The sequence below is a fragment of the Limanda limanda genome, chromosome 6 (genome assembly GCF_963576545.1).
Source record: "Limanda limanda chromosome 6, fLimLim1.1, whole genome shotgun sequence".
Classification (NCBI taxonomy): domain Eukaryota; kingdom Metazoa; phylum Chordata; class Actinopteri; order Pleuronectiformes; family Pleuronectidae; genus Limanda; species Limanda limanda.
This window is the reverse complement of record NC_083641.1, coordinates 11,996,634-12,016,368: the sequence shown is the minus strand read 5'-3', so window position 1 is coordinate 12,016,368 and position 19,735 is coordinate 11,996,634. Positions and strand designations below refer to the sequence as shown.

Below are 19,735 nucleotides of genomic sequence, written 5' to 3'. Positions count from 1 at the left end.
ATGAACAAGGCAGAAGAAGATTCTCCGTAGGTCGATTTCTTTTTCAACGTTTTGTTTAAATCCTTAATATCTTGAATCCTCTAGTCTGCATACATTGTGAGAGAGGGTCTCAGAATTATGACATCACGTTTCAGTACCGTTTTTGGTTTTGGTGACAGTTGAAAAAATCAGCATGGTTACCTCACTTATCACTTAAAGATGGATTTCATTTTACCTCCAATCAACTATAAGGACAATTCAGCAAATATCAATATATTTTCCTCTCACTCTGCAGGCAGTTTCTGGGACGCTCAGTCTTCTCAGACGTTAGTTCTGGGCTCACCCAGTAGTCCTGTCACCAAAATGGTTCCTGTGGGTGGGAAGCTGTGGTGTGGCTCACAGAACAGAATCCTCATCATCAACACGACTACCCTGGTACAAGAGGTGAGAACGGTCAGATGTACGAGGATCAAATCCAAAGATGTGTGTGAAATAAAAAAGGACACTCATAGACTTGTTGAAATTGTTAAACACTTCTCCCTACCATCCCTCTCCCTTCCTCCCTCCCAGCACTGGTTCCATGTGGGCTCTGACAGCAGTCGCTGTGTGACGTGCATGGTGGCGTACGGTCAGGGGGTGTGGCTAGCGTTGCAGGGCAGTGCGCAGGTCAGACTGTACCACGCTCAGACCTGGGAGAGCCTGACAGAGGTGGACATGGCGCCTGCCGTGCACAAGATGCTTGCAGGTAAATAATCATGAACAAAATGATCACGCACAGGAATATAGGTGCATTCACAAACATGCAAATATATAGATACATGGTAGAGCTCTTTAATGGCAGCGAGAAGCACATGTATCGTCTATGTAGGAGCATTCACACTGGTTGGTGTTATTTCAATTCCAGATGTCAGAAGCAACTAATATATATGAGGTTTTAGCTAAAAATGTCTCAACCTCCTATAAACTTTATTATCCTGTTCTTCTCCGTTCAGGTGCAGACGCCATCATCAGACAGCACAAAGCTGCTTGTCTGAGAATCACAGCATTGCTGGCCTGTAAGGATCTGCTGTGGATTGGCACAAGCGCAGGTAATAACACACCTTTAGTCTAATTAATCCCATATACATGAACCTGATGAATCAACAAAATTGCCATTTACTTTTAAATCATTAAATCATGTTGGTCTGGAAATTATCCAAAAGTACCTTCACATACAAACTTCATTTAAAAAGTCATATGTTATACAAATTAAAAAATGTTTTGTCTTTATTCAGGCACTTATATGTTTTTATTTTGAATATTTTAAAATGGGTCAGTAAGATACATAATTCTGGGATTTTGGAATGGGCTGAAACCTTTTTCTTTAAAATCGGAGGTTCTTGTGAAGTCAGTATAGAGTTGTTACAAAGAAGTGTTCCTTGGATTGAAAAACACACCATATCTCAAGATGGTGTTCCTATACAGGGGTGGTCCTGACATTGGTGATCCCAGCAGTGAGCTCAGGAACCGGGGCTGGGACTCTGAAATCTCCCCTGCTGCCAATGGGCTCGGCTCACGGACACACGGGCCACGTTAGATTCCTGACATCAATCGAGCTACCAGAAGGGTTTGACATGAACTTTCCCCTCCCAACGACTGACTCCACAGGTTTCCATGTTGTTTTTTCTCAGACATTTGTTAGCAAGCAATAGTTTGTATTTATATAGATCACTGACAAATATTCTGACATTCTTGGTGTTTCAACATTATAAATGTGAAACTTTTTCTATATTTTAAATATTAACAGAAAATATATATACGCAAAACTGAACTGAAACACAGCTTTCCTCAACCTCTAACCCTTCCTTTCTCTCAGGCAACCAGTCACAGAGCAGCAGTACAGTTGATGGAAACCTTCAAAGGCGGGACTCCGCACGCCGCAGAGCCTCCGCCCACATCCCTCCAAAAACTAACCATCTAGTAATTTCCGGCGGTGACGGCTATGAGGACTTCAGACTGACAAACAGCAGTGAAACCGTCGGAAGGGACGACAGTACCAACCATCTTTTGCTTTGGAGGGTGTGAGACAATTGAGCCGATCAGCTCCCCGCCTCTCGTTAAGAATGCCGCACAAGCTGCCGTCACTTTTCCCGCCTTGGAACTTCTCACTTTTTGTTGTTGTTGTTTTGGTATTCCGCTCGGTCCACCAGTCTCTATGTGCATAATATGGCTGTCAACTCCCGCACGAACTTACGAATGAATATGATGACTTTAGACCTAGTTTTCTTGACCCCGTTTTATTGAGTAATGTTTCTGTTGGTGTGTGTTGTTCCACACTGTGTGACTTCTATGACTGTGTATTTCATTTTTTGGCATCTGTCTGCGAGTAACGTCCAGAAACGTGTCTTTACACTGACGAAGCCAACAGAGAGGAGACTCAAATCAAATCATGAATCAAATTATGACGTCATGACAGGAGGACATTTGAATGAATGTGGACATGAACAAAGCATGTGGACATTTTCACTGGTTCTCTTGGACATCAGCCTTTTACCCCTTCAAATACCATGACAAAATATATGAATATCTACAAATGAATCATACTAACTGACTTTAGTTTGAACAATAATCAGAGTTTTTGCTTATTTTCACTACTCAAGTTCAAGCAATGCAACGTCTGTGAGCTTCTGAAAGAGAAAAGGACAACTTATTTTGCTCCTTTACCAGGTCTGGGCCTAATAGCAGATCTGAGATCAGATCATTCTGGCCCCAGCAAGGATGTAATAACAGCTACACCATGAGAAATGCTCTAAGTTACGAGACTGCCTTTGTCAAAAAAAATTACCCCAGTAGAGGGAGAGAGAACAAGAGCATCATTCAAGTGCAGTATTGGGTATGTACGGTTATAATCACATGCATACAGTCACCCACATTAATGCACAGCCTTCACTCGCTGAATCCGACATTTGTGAGAAACATAAATGTCTGTTCTCCACAGATAATCACTTTGTAACCGTTTTACTTATTCATAATTTTCTGCCATTTTAAGACAAAATGAAGGTAGATGAAGCAGTGTCCCACTATTGGTAGAAAAAATGTGTTTGTTTAGGTAAGTTTTAACATTACAGGATCTGAGAAAGATTCACCTTGCCAATGATTCTCAATTTGTGGAGCATCGTATCGTGGGAATCGGGACTTGATTCAGTAGCAGAGATGACGCTAGGCTGTGGTAGCAGATAAAGAGAGTTATGTACAGTATTTATGGTTTAGATTTTAGCGCCTTCTTTTACAGCACTTAATTTATAGAAGATGTAGCTTTCACTTTTTTCTGTTTGAGCTGAAGAACGAGGAGACCGTGGCCCGATTAGCAGATTAGATAATCCAGCGCCATTTGGCCGGTTTACCGATGCAGTCCGCTCATGCTTTGGTACGATGCACAGTTCAGGGTTCTTGTTTGTAGATGTGGTATGGCTCCATACTGTATATGTAGAAACAGGACTAGAAAGTAGAGTGGTCCGGAGGAAACGTTCTGTATCGCTAGAAAACATACCAAAAACCAACCTCCTTCAAAATTCGCATCACATTGTTTACTGTATGCAGATGTCGGACACACCGCTGTTCGCCTGTTGTTTGTGGACCAAACTGCAACAATGGATTAGCTCAGTTGGTTTTCAACTCCCGGTGTGTTGTGTGGCATTTTCACCCAGAATACACAAACCTACGCAAACACAAATTTCAGCATTGATAGTTTGAGATGCATGTGGTTTGTTTATGAGACTCGAGAGTGCCTGTCAGTAAAGGTCAGAAGGACAAACACTGAGCGCCTGCACTTTCCTTCAGTCTAGAAGTTAAGCCATTATACAACACACACAGACACACACACACATAGGGAAATGTTAGCTCACAGCAGATGTGTCCTTGGACGCACACGTTAGCCTCCAGCTTCAGGGCTAAGCAGCGATTGTCCTTTGATCCCAAGCCTAAAAAACCTCACTGCACCTTAACCAGCCATCTGCACCCTCAGCTTCCCCACTTCATCCACAGCTAAGAGGATCAGCCGATCATTGTGATAGCTGCTAACTAGCTCGCGAGCTCTGTCACTCTGTAAGTGTAAAATGTGGTCTGTGTAGCTCGCTGTGTTATCAGTTGAAAAGTATAATAAGGAGCTTGTTGGTTCAAGTCCAGTTAGCTTGTGGTAGCGTGTCAAAAAAATACAGCTGAGGAAAGTCTGAGAATTTTAGCAAACTTAAAGTGAGCATTTGGGAAGTTATCAAACATTTGGTGTCTTGTCAAGAGTTACACGAAAAGAACGATACCACTCTAATGTTCCATGAAGATGAGAGCTACAACCAGGATATGGTTAGCTTAGCATAGCAGAACAACTGGATATCGGGTGAAAGCTAGGAAGGTGGAAAACCGCCTCACAACACATCTAAAGCTTACAAATCATTGAGTTGTTTCTTTGCATACAAAAGTGTAAAAACACATTGTAGCTGGGATTTGTGCTGTTTTGTACTTTCTTAGTAGCCTCCATTGACTTCATGGGGTGTTTCAATTCTTCGCAATTCTTCCAGTCTTTATGCTAAACTAGACTAACTCCTGATGGTAGAATTTCACAGATGAAACGTGGTATCTTATCTTATCCTTGGCAAGACATTAGATAGGATTATGAATCTGAATATGTCAAATTTAGTTGGTGTACAGTTTTGAATGATCTGTATGATTCACTGCAAAGTTTATGTTTGTGTTCTCGGAGCAAAGAGCTGCCACTTTACCAATGAAGATGCTGTATATCTATGCTGGCCGTAGGGCAACATGTTGCGGAGCGAGTTGAGCAGCACAAGAAATGTTGCACCATGGTGGTGGGTCCTGCCATAGTTGGAGTCAATAACCTTCAAAATAGTTTGATTTTCTTTAACTCAGCCTTAACAATATACATTTACATTTCCTCAGCAGTGACATAAGTACCAGTGATGGAATAATCCTGTTTTCTGCAGCTGCATCGTAGGTTTAGGCCCTTGAAATGTCTTCATACAAACATGCACACAAACACACTGCGTCTTAGATATGAAGTCAAACTCAATGCTTATCTGACCACGATAAAGAGAATGAACCATATTTTGTGCCAAGAAACGAAAGATTCACATGTTTATTTTCACCATCACGTCAAACTCACCCTATCATCACTGATCAACTCCCAGAAACCTTTAAATAACCTCCTCATGTCCTTATGTGAACAGTCTTTATTGTTGTAAATATTGGTATATATTGCCTTTTTTCTGTAAATAGTGCACCCACAGTCCTCAATTGTTCATATGAATCTAATGGCATATTTTTTATATATTTGTGTAAGGTTGGTTTTTTTCCTGCTCCCTCTGGCATGTGCTGTCAGTCACGTTTAAATTATATATGTCATGGATCAGAAGGAGACAAGACGGCTTCTGTTGTGACTGAAGGAGTTTGGTGATGTTGACTTGTTACAGATGTCTACAGGAAGAAAAAAACCTACCGCGTGGTCATAACTCTGTGTAGCTCTGGTTGACATCTTGCAGTTGTCATGGTTACAGTTGATCAGTTTTTTCCTGTACCTTGCTGTTCTTGTTTTGTCACTGTGGGTTTCTCTTTGTAATTAAATCAGTTCACTGGTGCCACTTTGTGCTTGTTTGTTTTTGTCCAGCTGGTGAGGTGTGGTTCTCTTAGAATTTACTGCATAACCAGAAAGTTTGGTAATAATACAGCCTAAAGGGTATTAGTACCTGTACTAATAAGGTATAAGTACCTTTTCTTATACAATTTCGTGTTTCCTACTGCTACTTAAATGTAGATATATTGGGAGAAAATATGATTATGGCAAGCAAGGTAGTAATAACTGAACATTTTAGGGAAAGCAGAGTTAAAAAATAAAGCATTATAGATAATGTTAGTTAAGTATTTGAGAAACAGTACTGCAAACCAAAAGTGAAGTTTAGGAAAAAGGATAATAGAGAACATTCTGTTACATTATATGATCTCAAGTCATAGAAGAAAGGATATCGAGGGCATCTTCTCCTTTATTTGTTTTTTCCTTTTTTTTTTATTGACTATCTTCTAAATTATGAGTAATTTAACATAATCTGAAAACATGATCAGAAACTTTGTTTAAAGTGTTTAAATGCTAGAGTATGCGGGTATCATTCTGATTTCTCAAATCTAGGGTAACAGAGTCTGATGTTTATATCGTAAAATAATGTATCACCTATATACCTGAGAACATGTTCCTGATCACAATACTGATGTACAAAGCACACTTTTACCAAGTGCTTAAAATATCAGAGATTCATCAATTAGCCAGTTAATTAATTTTTTTCATTTCAGTAAAACCATTCAAAAGTTTACGGTTAAGCTTTTTGCTGATTAGTCTTAAATGATTGTCAACTGAATTTACAACGATGCTGTCCTCGCCTCCAGTTGACAGCAGCTTGACCATTACACAGAGTTATCAGTGTGGGTTCTACCATCACCCTTTAGTGTCACTCCACTATTCGTTTCATTCGTTTCAAACCCACCGGCCCACACTGTGCTGTATTGTGATATAATAGCCCTGCGTTGTATAGAGGAAAACTATGAATGCACGCTATTCAGAACCCATACACAAATTCAAATGCTACGCCTTCTCTGCTCATGAACACATAAACGTGCACAAGTTACAACCCTCTTACACACTGACCCACACACAACATTTAGATGTTGTAAACAGTGAAGATCTGTGTAATGAATGAAAGAGAGGAACACACACAGATTCATCTGTGGCTCTCAGCAGAGTGACTGACTGACACTGAGTCATGGTTCATCCCACAGGAAGAATGTGGGCCAGAGGAAATCTCCTTCATTCACTGCCGCATTGCTATAATCCAGTGCTGATCCTCAATGGACACTCAATGTGAGAATTCAATTAAAGTTTATCTAAAAAGTATAAAACACAGTGAGATCTAAAGTCTTACCTGAACTGAAGGGGCTGCTTTTGTTCAAAATAATGCAACATTATACAAGTGTTTTATCACGAAACAATGACAAAATACTGATTGTAATTGAACAGTTAGGGGATGAAATGTAGTCATGTGTATGTTGTAATAAACTAAAAAACATTTGATGCTCATTGAGTGTCAGACTGGGACCAGCTTGATTAAGAGCGTCCTATTGATTAGACTACAATCAAGTATCCAATGTAACCCAAAGTATAACAACCCCAAATCTGTACACTTTACACTGTACATATTATCAATATAAGCATATATTAAAATTGTTATACTTACCCTGGGCTGAAACACCTCCCAACAAGCCAAATCCTATTAGAAAGAAAATGGAGAATATTGTTGTTGGAATCATTTAAACCTATGTTTCAGCTTATACATTCATATAAATGAAATGTGTAAGTCAACGGACTAAATGAATTGTAAAATCAGCTCAGGGAGTTTCCTTGTTTGATGAGTCACTCCTGTGTGTGCTGCAAGTCTTTAAGCAAGGTGTAACCTGGGACCATGACTGAGGCCACATCCTCCTCCAATGGACAGCTGGCCTTTGGACTGGCGACATTTTAACACGTCACCATGTGGGAAAATAACAGGTGTTAATAATAAAATGCGTGATGGATGAGCTCCATTTAGCTGCTTTACTTTCAGGGTCCTGTGAATGTTAAAGTCTCACTGTCACACTGATTGTCCTACAATGACAAGATACCTTGAAAACAGATGTACGTTTTATACTTATCGAAACGTTGGTGTGAATGAGCTGTCAGCTCATGATTTAGTTTTTTAAGACCTCTGCTAAGAAAGTTATGATTTCACCTGTGTATGTCAAAAATGAATTCCATCGAACTTGGTGGGCGGATGAGGCCTGGGTGTGAGATAAACCCATTACATTTTGGTATGGATGCAGATTGAGAATTGGATCCATGATATTTTCGCACTTTCTTTAGCTTTGCTTAAAAACAAAATTATAAGACCATTTTCATTTGTGTCATGTCTTTGTCTTTATTTCTACTATTAGAACTAGACAAGCACGTGCAGGATTGTTCGGCCTTGGCGGAGGTATGCGCTGTACTGCGGGTCAGTCTGGTTATATATAGGCCTTTTTCACAGCAGACATTTTGACCCATAGGAAGAGCACACGTGTCCATAATGACATTACAATGGGACTGGTTGTTAACCTTTTCTACTGGGACAAGTCAAAACGTCTAGGTCTTTCTCACAGCAGACATTTATAAACATAAAAAACTAAACTAAAAATTGCTTGTGTTTAGATGTGTTGTCTTTTATGTGGTGGAATATAAACTCATGTTCATTTATCATGTTTGGTTATCTATTTCATCTTCAATCTCTCTATGTAGGATCACCTGCAGTAGTTATGAGTTCACCTCCAGAATGTGAGGCACATGCTGGGCAGACAGCAGCCGACAGAGGGGGTTTACACACAGACACACAGACACACACACACACACCGTGGGGGTTTCAGCTTGCAGCGGTGACGCACTGTGAGCTCACCGAGCCTCTCCACTGTTTGTCTTTTCCCCCTAACAGACACGCAGAGGAGCCGGAGAGAGGGAGGGACAAGAGAAGAGAAGAGAAGAGAGGAGAAGAGGGGAACCTCGTGAATCAGCTCTGTGGTTTTCACTCATCCTTTGACCTTGTTTTTATTAGAATCATCAACTGAGGCACTGAGGTCTGATCATCAACTGAGCAGACCTCAGCAGACGATGCTCGCCTCTGGACACTGATTTCCACCATATTTATTCACCAAACCGGTGAGTGTGTGAACTTTCTCCCGCTGGTTACCTCACAGGTCACACCGGGAGTGAATGGCTGCTGAAGCCGGTAGTTTGGTTTGACTGTGCCAGTCTCTGCCGAGTCGTGTGGAGCTGGTTCTCACCACAAAGTCCGCGCGTAATTACCACTTTTACGCACGATGGTCATTGTGTTCAAGGGACTTCACTTAGTACCTGTCCTTCTGGACCAAGCAGCCTTTGTAGACCCTGTGCTCCCCATGGCTCTTTCACTGGGTTTATCTTATGGCTCAAAACAGCAGAGACTTCAAACGGACAGATGCAGTTCTTTGTCTATTTCTGTGCAAACTCTCTGTCTCTTTATTTAATTCATCTGTGAAGCTTTGGAAGTTCAGACCCAGCGTCAGGGTGTCATGTTCGTATTGTGATGAAAACAGCCACAACTCCCGCTTGTGTGATTTACTGCATTAATCTTGTTATTCTGCCATACTCTGAAACCCTGTGAATTAATATTAACTTTTAAAACAACCATGGCAACCATCGTGTGTGTGAGCGCATGCTTGACGCAGTGTCATGGCTACGTGATGACCTCACTGTCAGTGGGATCCGCCCCCTCCTCACTTTCAAATCCTTTTCAAAAATCCTGACTCTGCTTTATGCTCATAATCTATCTATCTATCTATCTATCTATCTATCTATCTATCTATCTATCTATCTATCTATCTATCTATCTATCTATCTATCTATCTATCTATCTATCTGTCTGTCTGTCTGTCTGTCTGTCTGTCTGTCTGTCTGTCTGTCTGTCTGTCTGTCTGTCTGTCTGTCTGTCTGTCTGTCTGTCTGTCTGTCTGTCTGTCTGTCTGTCTGTCTGTCTGTCTGTCTGTCTGTCTGTCTGTCTGTCTGTCTGTCTGTCTGTCTGTCTGTCTGTCTGTCTGTCTGTCTGTCTGTCTGTCTGTCTGTCTGTCTGTCTGTCTGTCTGTCTGTCTGTCTGTCTGTCTGTCTGTCTGTCTGTCTGTCTGTCTGTCTGTCTGTCTGTCTGTCTGTCTGTCTGTCTGTCTGTCTGTCTGTCTGTCTCTCTTTCTCTCTCTCACTCTCTCTCTCTCTCTATCTATCTAAAACAGATAATTCTAAAGCCAGTTTTTTATTAACTGTTTGCCTTTTCATAACAAAACTAATAAACCAAGTTGCAATGAGGTTAACAAAAGAAAAGAAAAGTCAGTACTGTTACATCACGGTTTGGTATATTATTGTGAATTAGTGTGTCACACACTTATCTGTGACACTGTGTGTTTGCTTTATTTACAGCTGGTTTCACATTGAGCTGAACCACCTACACATTCTGCATCATACTGCTGAGGCTTTGGCATCATGTTCTGCTGCGTAACAGCACGAGCACTTCCACAAGCACCAAGATGAGGCTGTCATTTTTGGCAGAGGGCTTGCATTGTCTGAGTCCAAATTCCTGCACGCTTGTAACAATAAGTGGCTTTCGACTGCTCTCTCACACACACAGCTAAGCACACACACACTTCCACCAGCATAGTTTCCTATAGACACCTGTAGTAATTTAACAGACGTCACAAAGTTCACACAACAGTATTGTCTTGTTGCAGCACCAGAAAACACAGAGCTCAATATGTGGCTCTTAAAGTATTTTAAATATCTGGTATTGTCTATTTTAAGAGAAGACATACTTCCTGTTTCCTGTCTAGTACTTTCACCCCTTCTTGTGGGAAATACAGTAGGGAGCGAGTTTGTGTGTGTGTGTGTGTGTGTGTGTCTGTGTGTGTGTATTTGTACAGTGTGACTGGTGTGGGTAGGGAGATGTAAAAAAAAATCTATCCCAGAGATTATCTTGCTTTTGCCAAAACATGTGATCATGAATTTGTTGTTAAGTTTGGTGTTTTGGGGTATTTCTTTTCATTCATTGGCTCTGAAAATATATGTTTTCTTTGTTTATCCAAAAAGCAGAGTTGAAGCGGAAAGAGGGGGCTTGATGATGAAATCGTTGAAGTCTCTCAAGATTGTAGTTTATTTCTACGAACAACAGTAAACAACAGAAATGATTATTATTATAGTCACAATCAGATTTTAAGTCAGGTTGAAGAGATTTGTGCAATGACGATAATGTACTAGAAGCCTGAATCCAAAGAATGAATCAATTATGCCCTGTGAATATAGTTTGGAGTTTTTGATATGTTTGACAGATGAGAAAATGTTTTCCTTTGATATAAAAACATAATTATTTTCTGACGCTACGATCATAGTGATCATTTTGAGATGTGCAACTTTTTGGTACAAACTCAAACAAAAATTGTCCATCACATTATGTGCTCAACTGATGTTAGCAGGGCTAACAAGACCTGTAATTACACACACACACACACACACACACACACACACACACACACACACACACACACACACACGGTCCACGCCTCAATCAGGAGTTTGTGCAAAAAGAGCGTATAGCCCACAGCCAAATTTAACCCCCATTTTATGCTCTACCCCACCCAGCATTTAATGTACACTGGAGTTTAGGAAGAAATGATGGTGGTAGAATGAAAGAGGAGAAAAAGAAGAAAAAAAGACATAGAGATGAGGCGTGTGAGAAATATAATACAAAATGGAAAGACAGAAACTTGTATGTTGTAGCATGGAGCTGATAAGAAGGATATGAGGTTAACCCGACATAGACTTATGCACAACTTCAGCTCTGTTGGAATGTGTGTGTAAGTCAAAGACCCAGCTAAGCTTTAATTAGCCCATCAATCCTGTCATCTGTCTGTCCACTGGTTCAGCCAGAGTTGTTGGGAATGCCGCCAACGCTCCTCCGTCCCTGTGTCAGCCAGGAAACTTGGGGCCAAAGAAATTCCCACAGCACCGCACTGACCGCAGATCCCCGTCCGAGCTGGCTCAGCGCTCCGCACACACTGACTGATGGAGGATGGGATGATTACAGGGGGACCGAGACACAAAAACCTGAAAGGATGTTGGCACCAGAGCTCGCCAGCTGACACCCACATACAGTAACTGCCACATACAATCATTCCTTAGAGTTATTTCTAATGCGAAAGACAGTCGTCCATTTTCCAGGAGACCCCTGTGTAGTTTCTCTCTTTCTGCTGCATGCTCATCATTTCACTATAAATGAACAAAATGCAAGCCATGCTGCAGAGAGTTTCCGTCAGTGGAGTTCATTCTTTTGCTTTTCAAAGTCCGGACGTGGAAAAGAGTCACTTCCCGGATGTCTCAGCTCTTGTGTGATCTGAAGTTTACAAAAACACCCACGCTGTGGTGTCATATTTTAACCTCAGCTATTATATCCTCATCCTATTGTATTTGCCGAATTGTTTTATTGATTAAAATGCACGACTGTAGGCCCACTGTATATAAAGTAGTTCAACCAACTACAACTCTAAAGAAGCATTTATATATTGTTCTTTTTTGGGCTGGAGTACTTTAACATTTCATGGTTTTTATAGAGCAGTGTTGTGAGCTTTACTTTAGAGAGCAGAGTGAATTGTTCCAGCACAGCTTCTACACTGTGTTGGTGATGTGGTCTGTACCTTGAATGGTCAGATTTTGTAAAAGATTTGGTTCAGTCAGGAAAAAGGCAGGTGGCTGTAATCTCGCTCTGAGTTCACAACCTTTCTCCTCTGTCTCCTCCATCCGCCCTGTCACTCCTTACTGTACGTTTAATTACAGTGTCTTAAAAATAAGCTGTAGGAGAAGCAGAGGAAGAGACTGCAAACGTCTGCTACCCCTCAGGCCGCCTGTGGGGGGAGGAAAGCAGAATGTGACCAAAATCTGCTATTTGAACTCGCCAGTAACCAATCGCTGGCTTTCAGCTGCCAGAGCAAATCACACAGCAGCGTGTCCGGGTCATTCTCTTTGTGACGAGGCACGAGTGACTGACTCTGCGCGTATGTGTGTGTGTGTCATGTTTTGCTGGGAATCCACACAATCCCTCATATGAGGAGTGCTACACACGTGCCCTGTTTCAAAACAACCGCTGAGTAATGACAATGTAGCCAACAAAGCAGGAAATTTAACCTCTCCTCTGTAGCAGCACTTTAATAGAGATATTGAATACAAGTCAAAACACAGCCTTGTGAGATCCATAAATATATGTGGAACTAAGTCTGTTTTTTGTGTGATAGGCAAACAGTTATTTTTCTTAACTGCTTATTTTTTCCCACCTCACATGCATAAAAACTATGAGGAAGTGTTTTGACATAAGAATACAGTGTAGTACAGGTGTAGGAGCTGTTTAAGATACTAGACATTCCCAGAGATCTGTTTAAACCTCTCACTGCTTGTTCTGTATGTCTTTGAACTCACTGACCTACAGTTGACTTCACTTACAGAATAAATAGACATTTTGGTAAATACACTTGTATTTGTCTGTTCAATATGAAGCTTTTCAAAGGAAGGGGGCAGTTATTTTAGTACTTACCACATCTACCAAATGCACCTTTTCTTTTAAAGACCATAGTCACCACGCACTGTAAAAGACTGTATATAAACATGGACATAAATGACTTCTCCTTAAATTGAAACCAAATTGTCTTGATTACCTCCTGGTGGCTGGCGTCACTAAAGGTAATAAACTCTGCCTCCTCCATGATAGTGGATAGGACATGGACCAAACTTAAAAGTATTCTTCAAATATTTTTTTTCTAAAAGTATCTGACGTTTACATCTTATCACATTGGTTTAAGTTTTCATGATTAACAGATGAATCTGACTACATCCTGGACTTCGACTCCAAATTCAAAGGATGGCAGCATTCGTATACAGAATATTATGGATTCATTTTTTGATAGAGGGAAGAAGTGAAGATGTGTCGCCTATCAACTCATGCACTGCAAAAAGTAAAAACACACACAAATGTGCACATTTATGTGTTGTGACTTTTGGCGTTTCGGTGGCCTAGAGAGCCAATTTGATTGAAATTGAAATCAAATTGGCTCTCTATCCACCGTAACGCAACCTGGCTAAGCTAAGTCTTAGCTAAACAGACTGAAAACAGAGGATAACAATTAGCCTGGATCTTACGAAAAGTTATCAAATCCACCCTACAGCATCTTGAAAGATCACAAGTTAATTAACATGTTTAACTTTTTAATGTAGCTAAGCTAGCCAGCTCCTAGCTATAGATCCCTCACAGTACAGGCAGGAGAGTCATATCACGTTTCTCATCTGACTCTTCACTAAAAACCTGATACGCTTATTCTCCAGAAACCTTTCTTTCAAGACAAAAATGTTTAAGTTTTAAATCCACGAGTCTCTTACCAGTTCAGTATTCTTGAGAAGCAGCAGAAAATGTTACTTAGCATCACATCATCAGCTCTGAGACACAGATTTGTCCAGTGGCTAAAACAGTAATTAACTAAATCCTCTTTATTTGTTTGACAAATAGAGATTACATGTTGAAAGTGTTCATACATGTTTTTGCGTGTGTGAAAATTGCTTGATTACAGGGTGCATGTGCAGCTAACTTGAATATAGACTTAGTAGCCTATGTGTGTGTGAGTTATAAATGACAACTTATGATGTTGGAACAAAAGGAGTTGCTTTACATCCAGTGTTCATGATGATGATATGAGGGAAAATAACAGATTCTGGAAAATATCTAGTCTCTGAAAGTACTTCCTGTGAAATTCATAGCAATAATCATAATCCTAATCAGTCATTTTATTCTTTTAGGGTTGTTTTGTGCGGCCTTAGGTGAAGTAACCAAAATTTGTCCTTGTCTCCTTGACACTTTGTAGAAAGAAGAATAGAAGCAACTTGGGCTTGTTAGTGATGAGACAATGAAAAACACTTTCAAATTTTGAAACCTACGACGCCATTTTGTCACCACTAAACGAACAAGAAGAAAAGACACATTTCTGCTGGGGTTTCTTTGTATGCATATGAATGAATGGTGCGGCTGTGGGAAATTAACATCGTGTAGAGTCCCCCTGTGGCATTGTGGGGTCTCAGGTTGCAGCAGTGGTTTAACTCTGTCAGTATCACGGAGCTGTAGACAAGCTGAACGACACACTGCGTCTGTCTCTCATGTCCGTTCTCTCTATCTCTCTCTACCTCCACTCCCTCCGGTCAACTCGACCTCTCTTGTTCCAACCCATCGACGTCTCGTAGACAGTGTGCAGCGGAGACACAGGAGAGGCCTGTTAGGTTTCTGCTGGTGTGCAGTTCCACTGGAAAACATGACGACTGGCATCACGTCAACCCAAGGACAGAGCGGGGGAATGACGGACACAAAGAGGCAATGAAAGAACAACGCATCCGCAGACGTGTGTGAAGAGGCGACACCTGCACGGTTATCAGACGCGCTCCCCATAATGAGACATTGTCTGAGCTCTAACGTAGAAAGAGTCGGCGTAAATCAGCCTTTCATTTGCCGATAATGGGCACCTCCATTGAGTCAAACAGAGGGTATGGTTGTCCCGATCGCGTCGTTGTCACACACGTGCACATTATCTCCCGGCCCACGAAATGTCTGATGGATAATGGAGTATAATTACCTTAAACCTTTTTTCTGCAGGCTCAGTTATTTCCTATTGTATTTCACTGCTCCTGCTGTAAAGTTAATTCTCATGTGCATCACGTCGAGTGTTTCCCAAAGCCGGACACATTATGTGACCTAGTTGGCTTAATAGACTATAGAACTAGTAGGGACTTTACCTTTTTTTGTCAGGTGTTTCTCGTGATGGACGAAAATCCGCTCGTGAAGTACTTTAAAAAGGCCCAGGATACTAATCGCCTCTTTTTAAGCATTAAAGGAACATTAAGCTTCTTTTAGTGTTGACAGTTTATTGTGGGGTACCATTTTTGACCCAAAATCAAGGTTAAATTTCAGCATTATGGACAAAATCTGTAGAGTATGGTGTCACTGCTCAGTCATGATCATGTTTAGTATCTTCAGAATGTCTCTGACGTTAGAACGTTTCAGGTTTGAAGAAAAAAACAGCCTTGTTTCAGGCTGGGCAACACTGATCTCTGAGCTAATCTAATGGACATTTAAAGGGTTTTATGAGCCTAAAACAAAGGCAGATTTCTCAACTTGTAATCCCCAGAAATGATGTTTTGTTTCCCTGATGATGCATCACTACATACAGAGCAAAGGATAGACATCTGAAGATATTTAAAACTAAGTAGTAAAGATTAGAAAAGGGTGATGACGCTGTTGACTGTCATCATTATTCATTTGGTTACATATTTTCAGGACCCAGCAACACAATGTTGTCTAGTTTAGTGAATGTGACCTGGTTTATAGACCTGGCCAAACCTGATTGAAATACAGCTCAATGAATGAATCAATAGAACTGAGTGTAACTTAACACATCAACAGTTTTTAACATAATGGAGAGATGTGTCAATGTTTAAAGTATTTATACATAGCAAATGTTTGATAGAGATAAGGGGGGATCATTGACTGGTAGAGTATTGCCAATAATAGTAGTATACAGTATATGAGGAGGCATTTTGTCCATCAAGCAATCTAGTAGTAAACGTAGTCCGCGATCAGCTGCCACCACACGCACTAGCTCAAGTAATTTAGTAATTATACCATTGATAGCTGAAAAGTGTGAAAGCAAGTTCAGTTAAACCACTTCTCATATGTGGCGAATTTCACTGATTATACTCGCTACAGTTTGCATTCATTCATCCATTTATTATCTATTATGCTAATCCTTTGAGGGTCAGAGGGGAGCTGGAGCCAACCCCAGCTGACATTAGTCGAGAGGTGGGGTACACCCTGGTCATGTTGCCACTGTATCACAGGGACAACATATACAAACAACCATTTACGCTCACATTTACACCTTAACCTCTCTGGACTCTGGGAGGAAGTGAAAACCCATGAAGGCACAGGGAGAACATTCAAACTCTGCACAGAAACAGCCTTGTTGGCCGTCAGGTTAATACTCAGAGACTTTAGAAATTCCCTATTCTTCACGAGACCCTTTGGAAAGAGAAGCTGTAAATCTGTTGTTTCTTACTCGTCTAACCTCAGGATCAATGTCTCTCTGCAGTCATTAAATCACTGTGAGTACACAGGCAGACCTAACACCCATTCAGTGTGTTTTTTTAACAAGATGAAAATTAAGATTAAGTACAGAGCTGCCATACGAAATCGCAGCACCTAAAAACCCATAGCGAGACTGACAGGGTGAAAAGGATTGCTGCTGCTGTTATAATTAATTCAGGCGTATTAAGACTACCCAAACACTTACTTTACAGCGTGGTCTCCTTTAAGGGCCAATAATAACAAGAAGGTAATAATACAACAGTTACTTTGCTGGAAAGAATAGAAGGAGGAAGAGTTGATTTTAGCTAGACTGTCTTGTTGTGTTGGTCCTGTCTCAGAGCTGACTCACATTGATCCACCGTTTTACTGCAGCCCAAATGGGAACCATTATTATCAACATATAAGTTTTCATAAATTCAAATACAGTCAAATAGTAAATGGTGACAAAATTCCACAACATTTTGAAAACGGCTTTATTTAAAAGATGAAGAAAGACACACTGTTAACTTGGAATTGGCTTTTAAGATGTTTTTTAAGATCTATTCTGTCAGTTTAGGTAGCTCTGATCACACTGATGTTTGTTCAAAAGTTTTTTGTGGTAAGTTTTGTTTTAATTGGTTATTTGATACCAAAAAAAACAAACAGGATGAAATGTCATTATTGACAGCTGAGACTGACTTGTGACTGGCCGAGAGTGTGTAAAGACTGGTTCCAATGCTATCATTGGGTTCATATGGTGTCAGGTCACAAGCAGCCAAATACTCAGCCGACGGATCATTGTGAGAATTTGTTATCAGGGGTGGAGCAATAAGTCTTCCACTTTAAAAATGGAAGACATGTAAGCATGACTGAAATGTATTTAAAACACACTGCGGGCCACTAAAAATTAAATTGCAACTCATGTCTAACCAGAATCCTTCATATCTGACAAACACGTCTAATTATTCAGAAGCCAATAATGTGCCAGCCAGACCTTACCTTGAACTTCCCCTGCTGCTCAGTCACCTCAAACCGAAAGAAGAGGAGTTCCACTCATTCGTCTGTTTCCTCTTCTGTGGTTCCTTCCTTCCTTCAAAGCTTCATCCAGCAGGATTTCTCAGCTCATCTGCTGCATGACATCAAGGAGCCAGAATAAGCTCGCCAACACATCAGCTGCCTGTCCACGTCCTCGCCCCAAAAACCACAGCAGAATAGAATAATATCCATGTTTTTGTCATGCCCTCGCCATTACTTCTTCATGACTGCTATTTTTAGGTCCTCCGAACAACACAGAAAATGTGACTGGTCATCTGACGTTGTCGTGACTTGCTATTTTCAACGTGTCAAACAACAGCAGTGACGGTTTGGACTAATTACTGTTTTACACAGAGTAGGAAAAACTGTCACGCTTAAATCCCTTTATGTTTTTGGACTTGTTGTTTTCATCTTCTTTCCACACGTCAATGCAAGTGCAGCTTCCAAACCAAAGCACAGCAGGTGGGGAAAAGGCTCAGGTTATGAAAAGGAAACATTCAGACAATAAAATGCAATCACAGGATTGACAGCTCATACAGGACAGTGAGGATAGAGAGAGTAGATAGAGTTCAAGGGAGAGAGACAAAGGCATAGACTTTCTATAGAGATAGACAACGCCTCGTGTTGCCATCTTGTGCATTTGGAGCCAGGGTCTGAGCAGTAGTGATCATGGGATGGAGCCTTGGGAGTGAAGTGCTGTTGACCAACTGTGAGGCAGTCACAGCTGTCAATCAGGAAGTTTCACCCTGTGTTTATTGCATCAAATATAAAATTAAAAGTAAATTTATTGCAGATATTAGTTTGACATACATCAGTGTGATAAGAACTACCTAAAATGTTTTTAAAAAACATCTCAGATAAAAATCCGTTGGGCAGGCTACTTTGACTTTTTAGTTTGCCCCATTTTCCATCCAACAACATGGAGTAGGTGGGGTTTATGACCTCCTCTTCAGCCAGAGACCAGGTGGCGATTGAGAGGCTTGGGCTTCACCTTTTGGGAGCGGACATGGAAATAACATTAAGCTAATTCGATTAGCTCCCATGTTTAGCCACTTTAATTTACTTGTCTCAGTAGACAGTTAGCCACTGGATACAATCAACTTATCTACTGCAATTTTCACTCACCTCAGAGTAATGTATGTGTTTTGGTGAGTAGTTTTTTTTCCATTTGGACAGCGATAGCTACGATAACTGGCTGTTGGCTGTTGCGTTGTTTTTATTAGGCAGGTCTGAGAGAGGTGTTGGTCCTATGTGAGTGATAGTTTATGATGAATATTGATGAAGAAGAGGAGGATGGGTTATAGACAGACAAGGCCACATGGCCACTGTGATTGCTGGTCCAGTGAAGGTCTCACGTGTCACACTCACTTCTAAGGTGGGTTTGTGTGGAAAACCTCAGACAAACTCAAATGAAATGTAAATGCGTCGCATGCAGAAAATGCTGGTTGTGAACATCTAACTTCTAGTGGCTAACTTTTTAAACATCTTTGTTGTACATGCTTTGTCATGCATCTTGTGTTTTAAACACTTTTTAACTGCATGTTTTGCTGTTGCACACTTTTACTTTATTTACCTGCCAAATTCCCATTTTCTACCTTTCCAGAATACATTTATAACCAACTATATTTGCACCTACTGCAGTTTAAGGTTGCAGAATTTAATCCAATAATAAAATTTGCAAGTGTATAAGGGAAAAATAAGTGTTAGAAGAAGAAGCTTTAGCCCCATGTTTAATGTACAAAACCTTTTCAACCAGGTTAAATATGAAAACAGAATGCTGACCTGGCATTCTTATAAAGTGACCTACCCTCCTCCCTCTATCACAAGTACATACAGTATATCAGCTCTCTACTGACGATTTCTTTTACATCCATTGCACCTAAAATCATGTTAAGTTCAGTTATTGCAGTGACTGTACTTCTGGAGGTCAAGAGAGGAGAAGCTGACCTTCCTCTCCC

The 19,735-nt window shown here is 40.7% G+C and overlaps 1 protein-coding gene across 1 annotated transcript in view; it reads left to right on the top strand.

Moving 5' to 3' along the window:
* The window catches only part of LOC133003959 (rho guanine nucleotide exchange factor 17-like), a 59,867-nt gene extending 54,261 nt beyond the window's left edge, over positions 1 to 5,606 (top strand). The window contains exons 20-24 of the mRNA XM_061073795.1: positions 275 to 423; positions 550 to 724; positions 972 to 1,067; positions 1,444 to 1,626; positions 1,835 to 5,606. Coding sequence (XP_060929778.1) covers positions 275 to 423; positions 550 to 724; positions 972 to 1,067; positions 1,444 to 1,626; positions 1,835 to 2,043 — 812 coding nt within the window. The 3' untranslated portion in view covers positions 2,044 to 5,606. The remainder of the gene's footprint in view (positions 1 to 274; positions 424 to 549; positions 725 to 971; positions 1,068 to 1,443; positions 1,627 to 1,834) is intronic.
* The last annotated feature ends 14,129 nt before the right edge of the window (positions 5,607 to 19,735 follow it).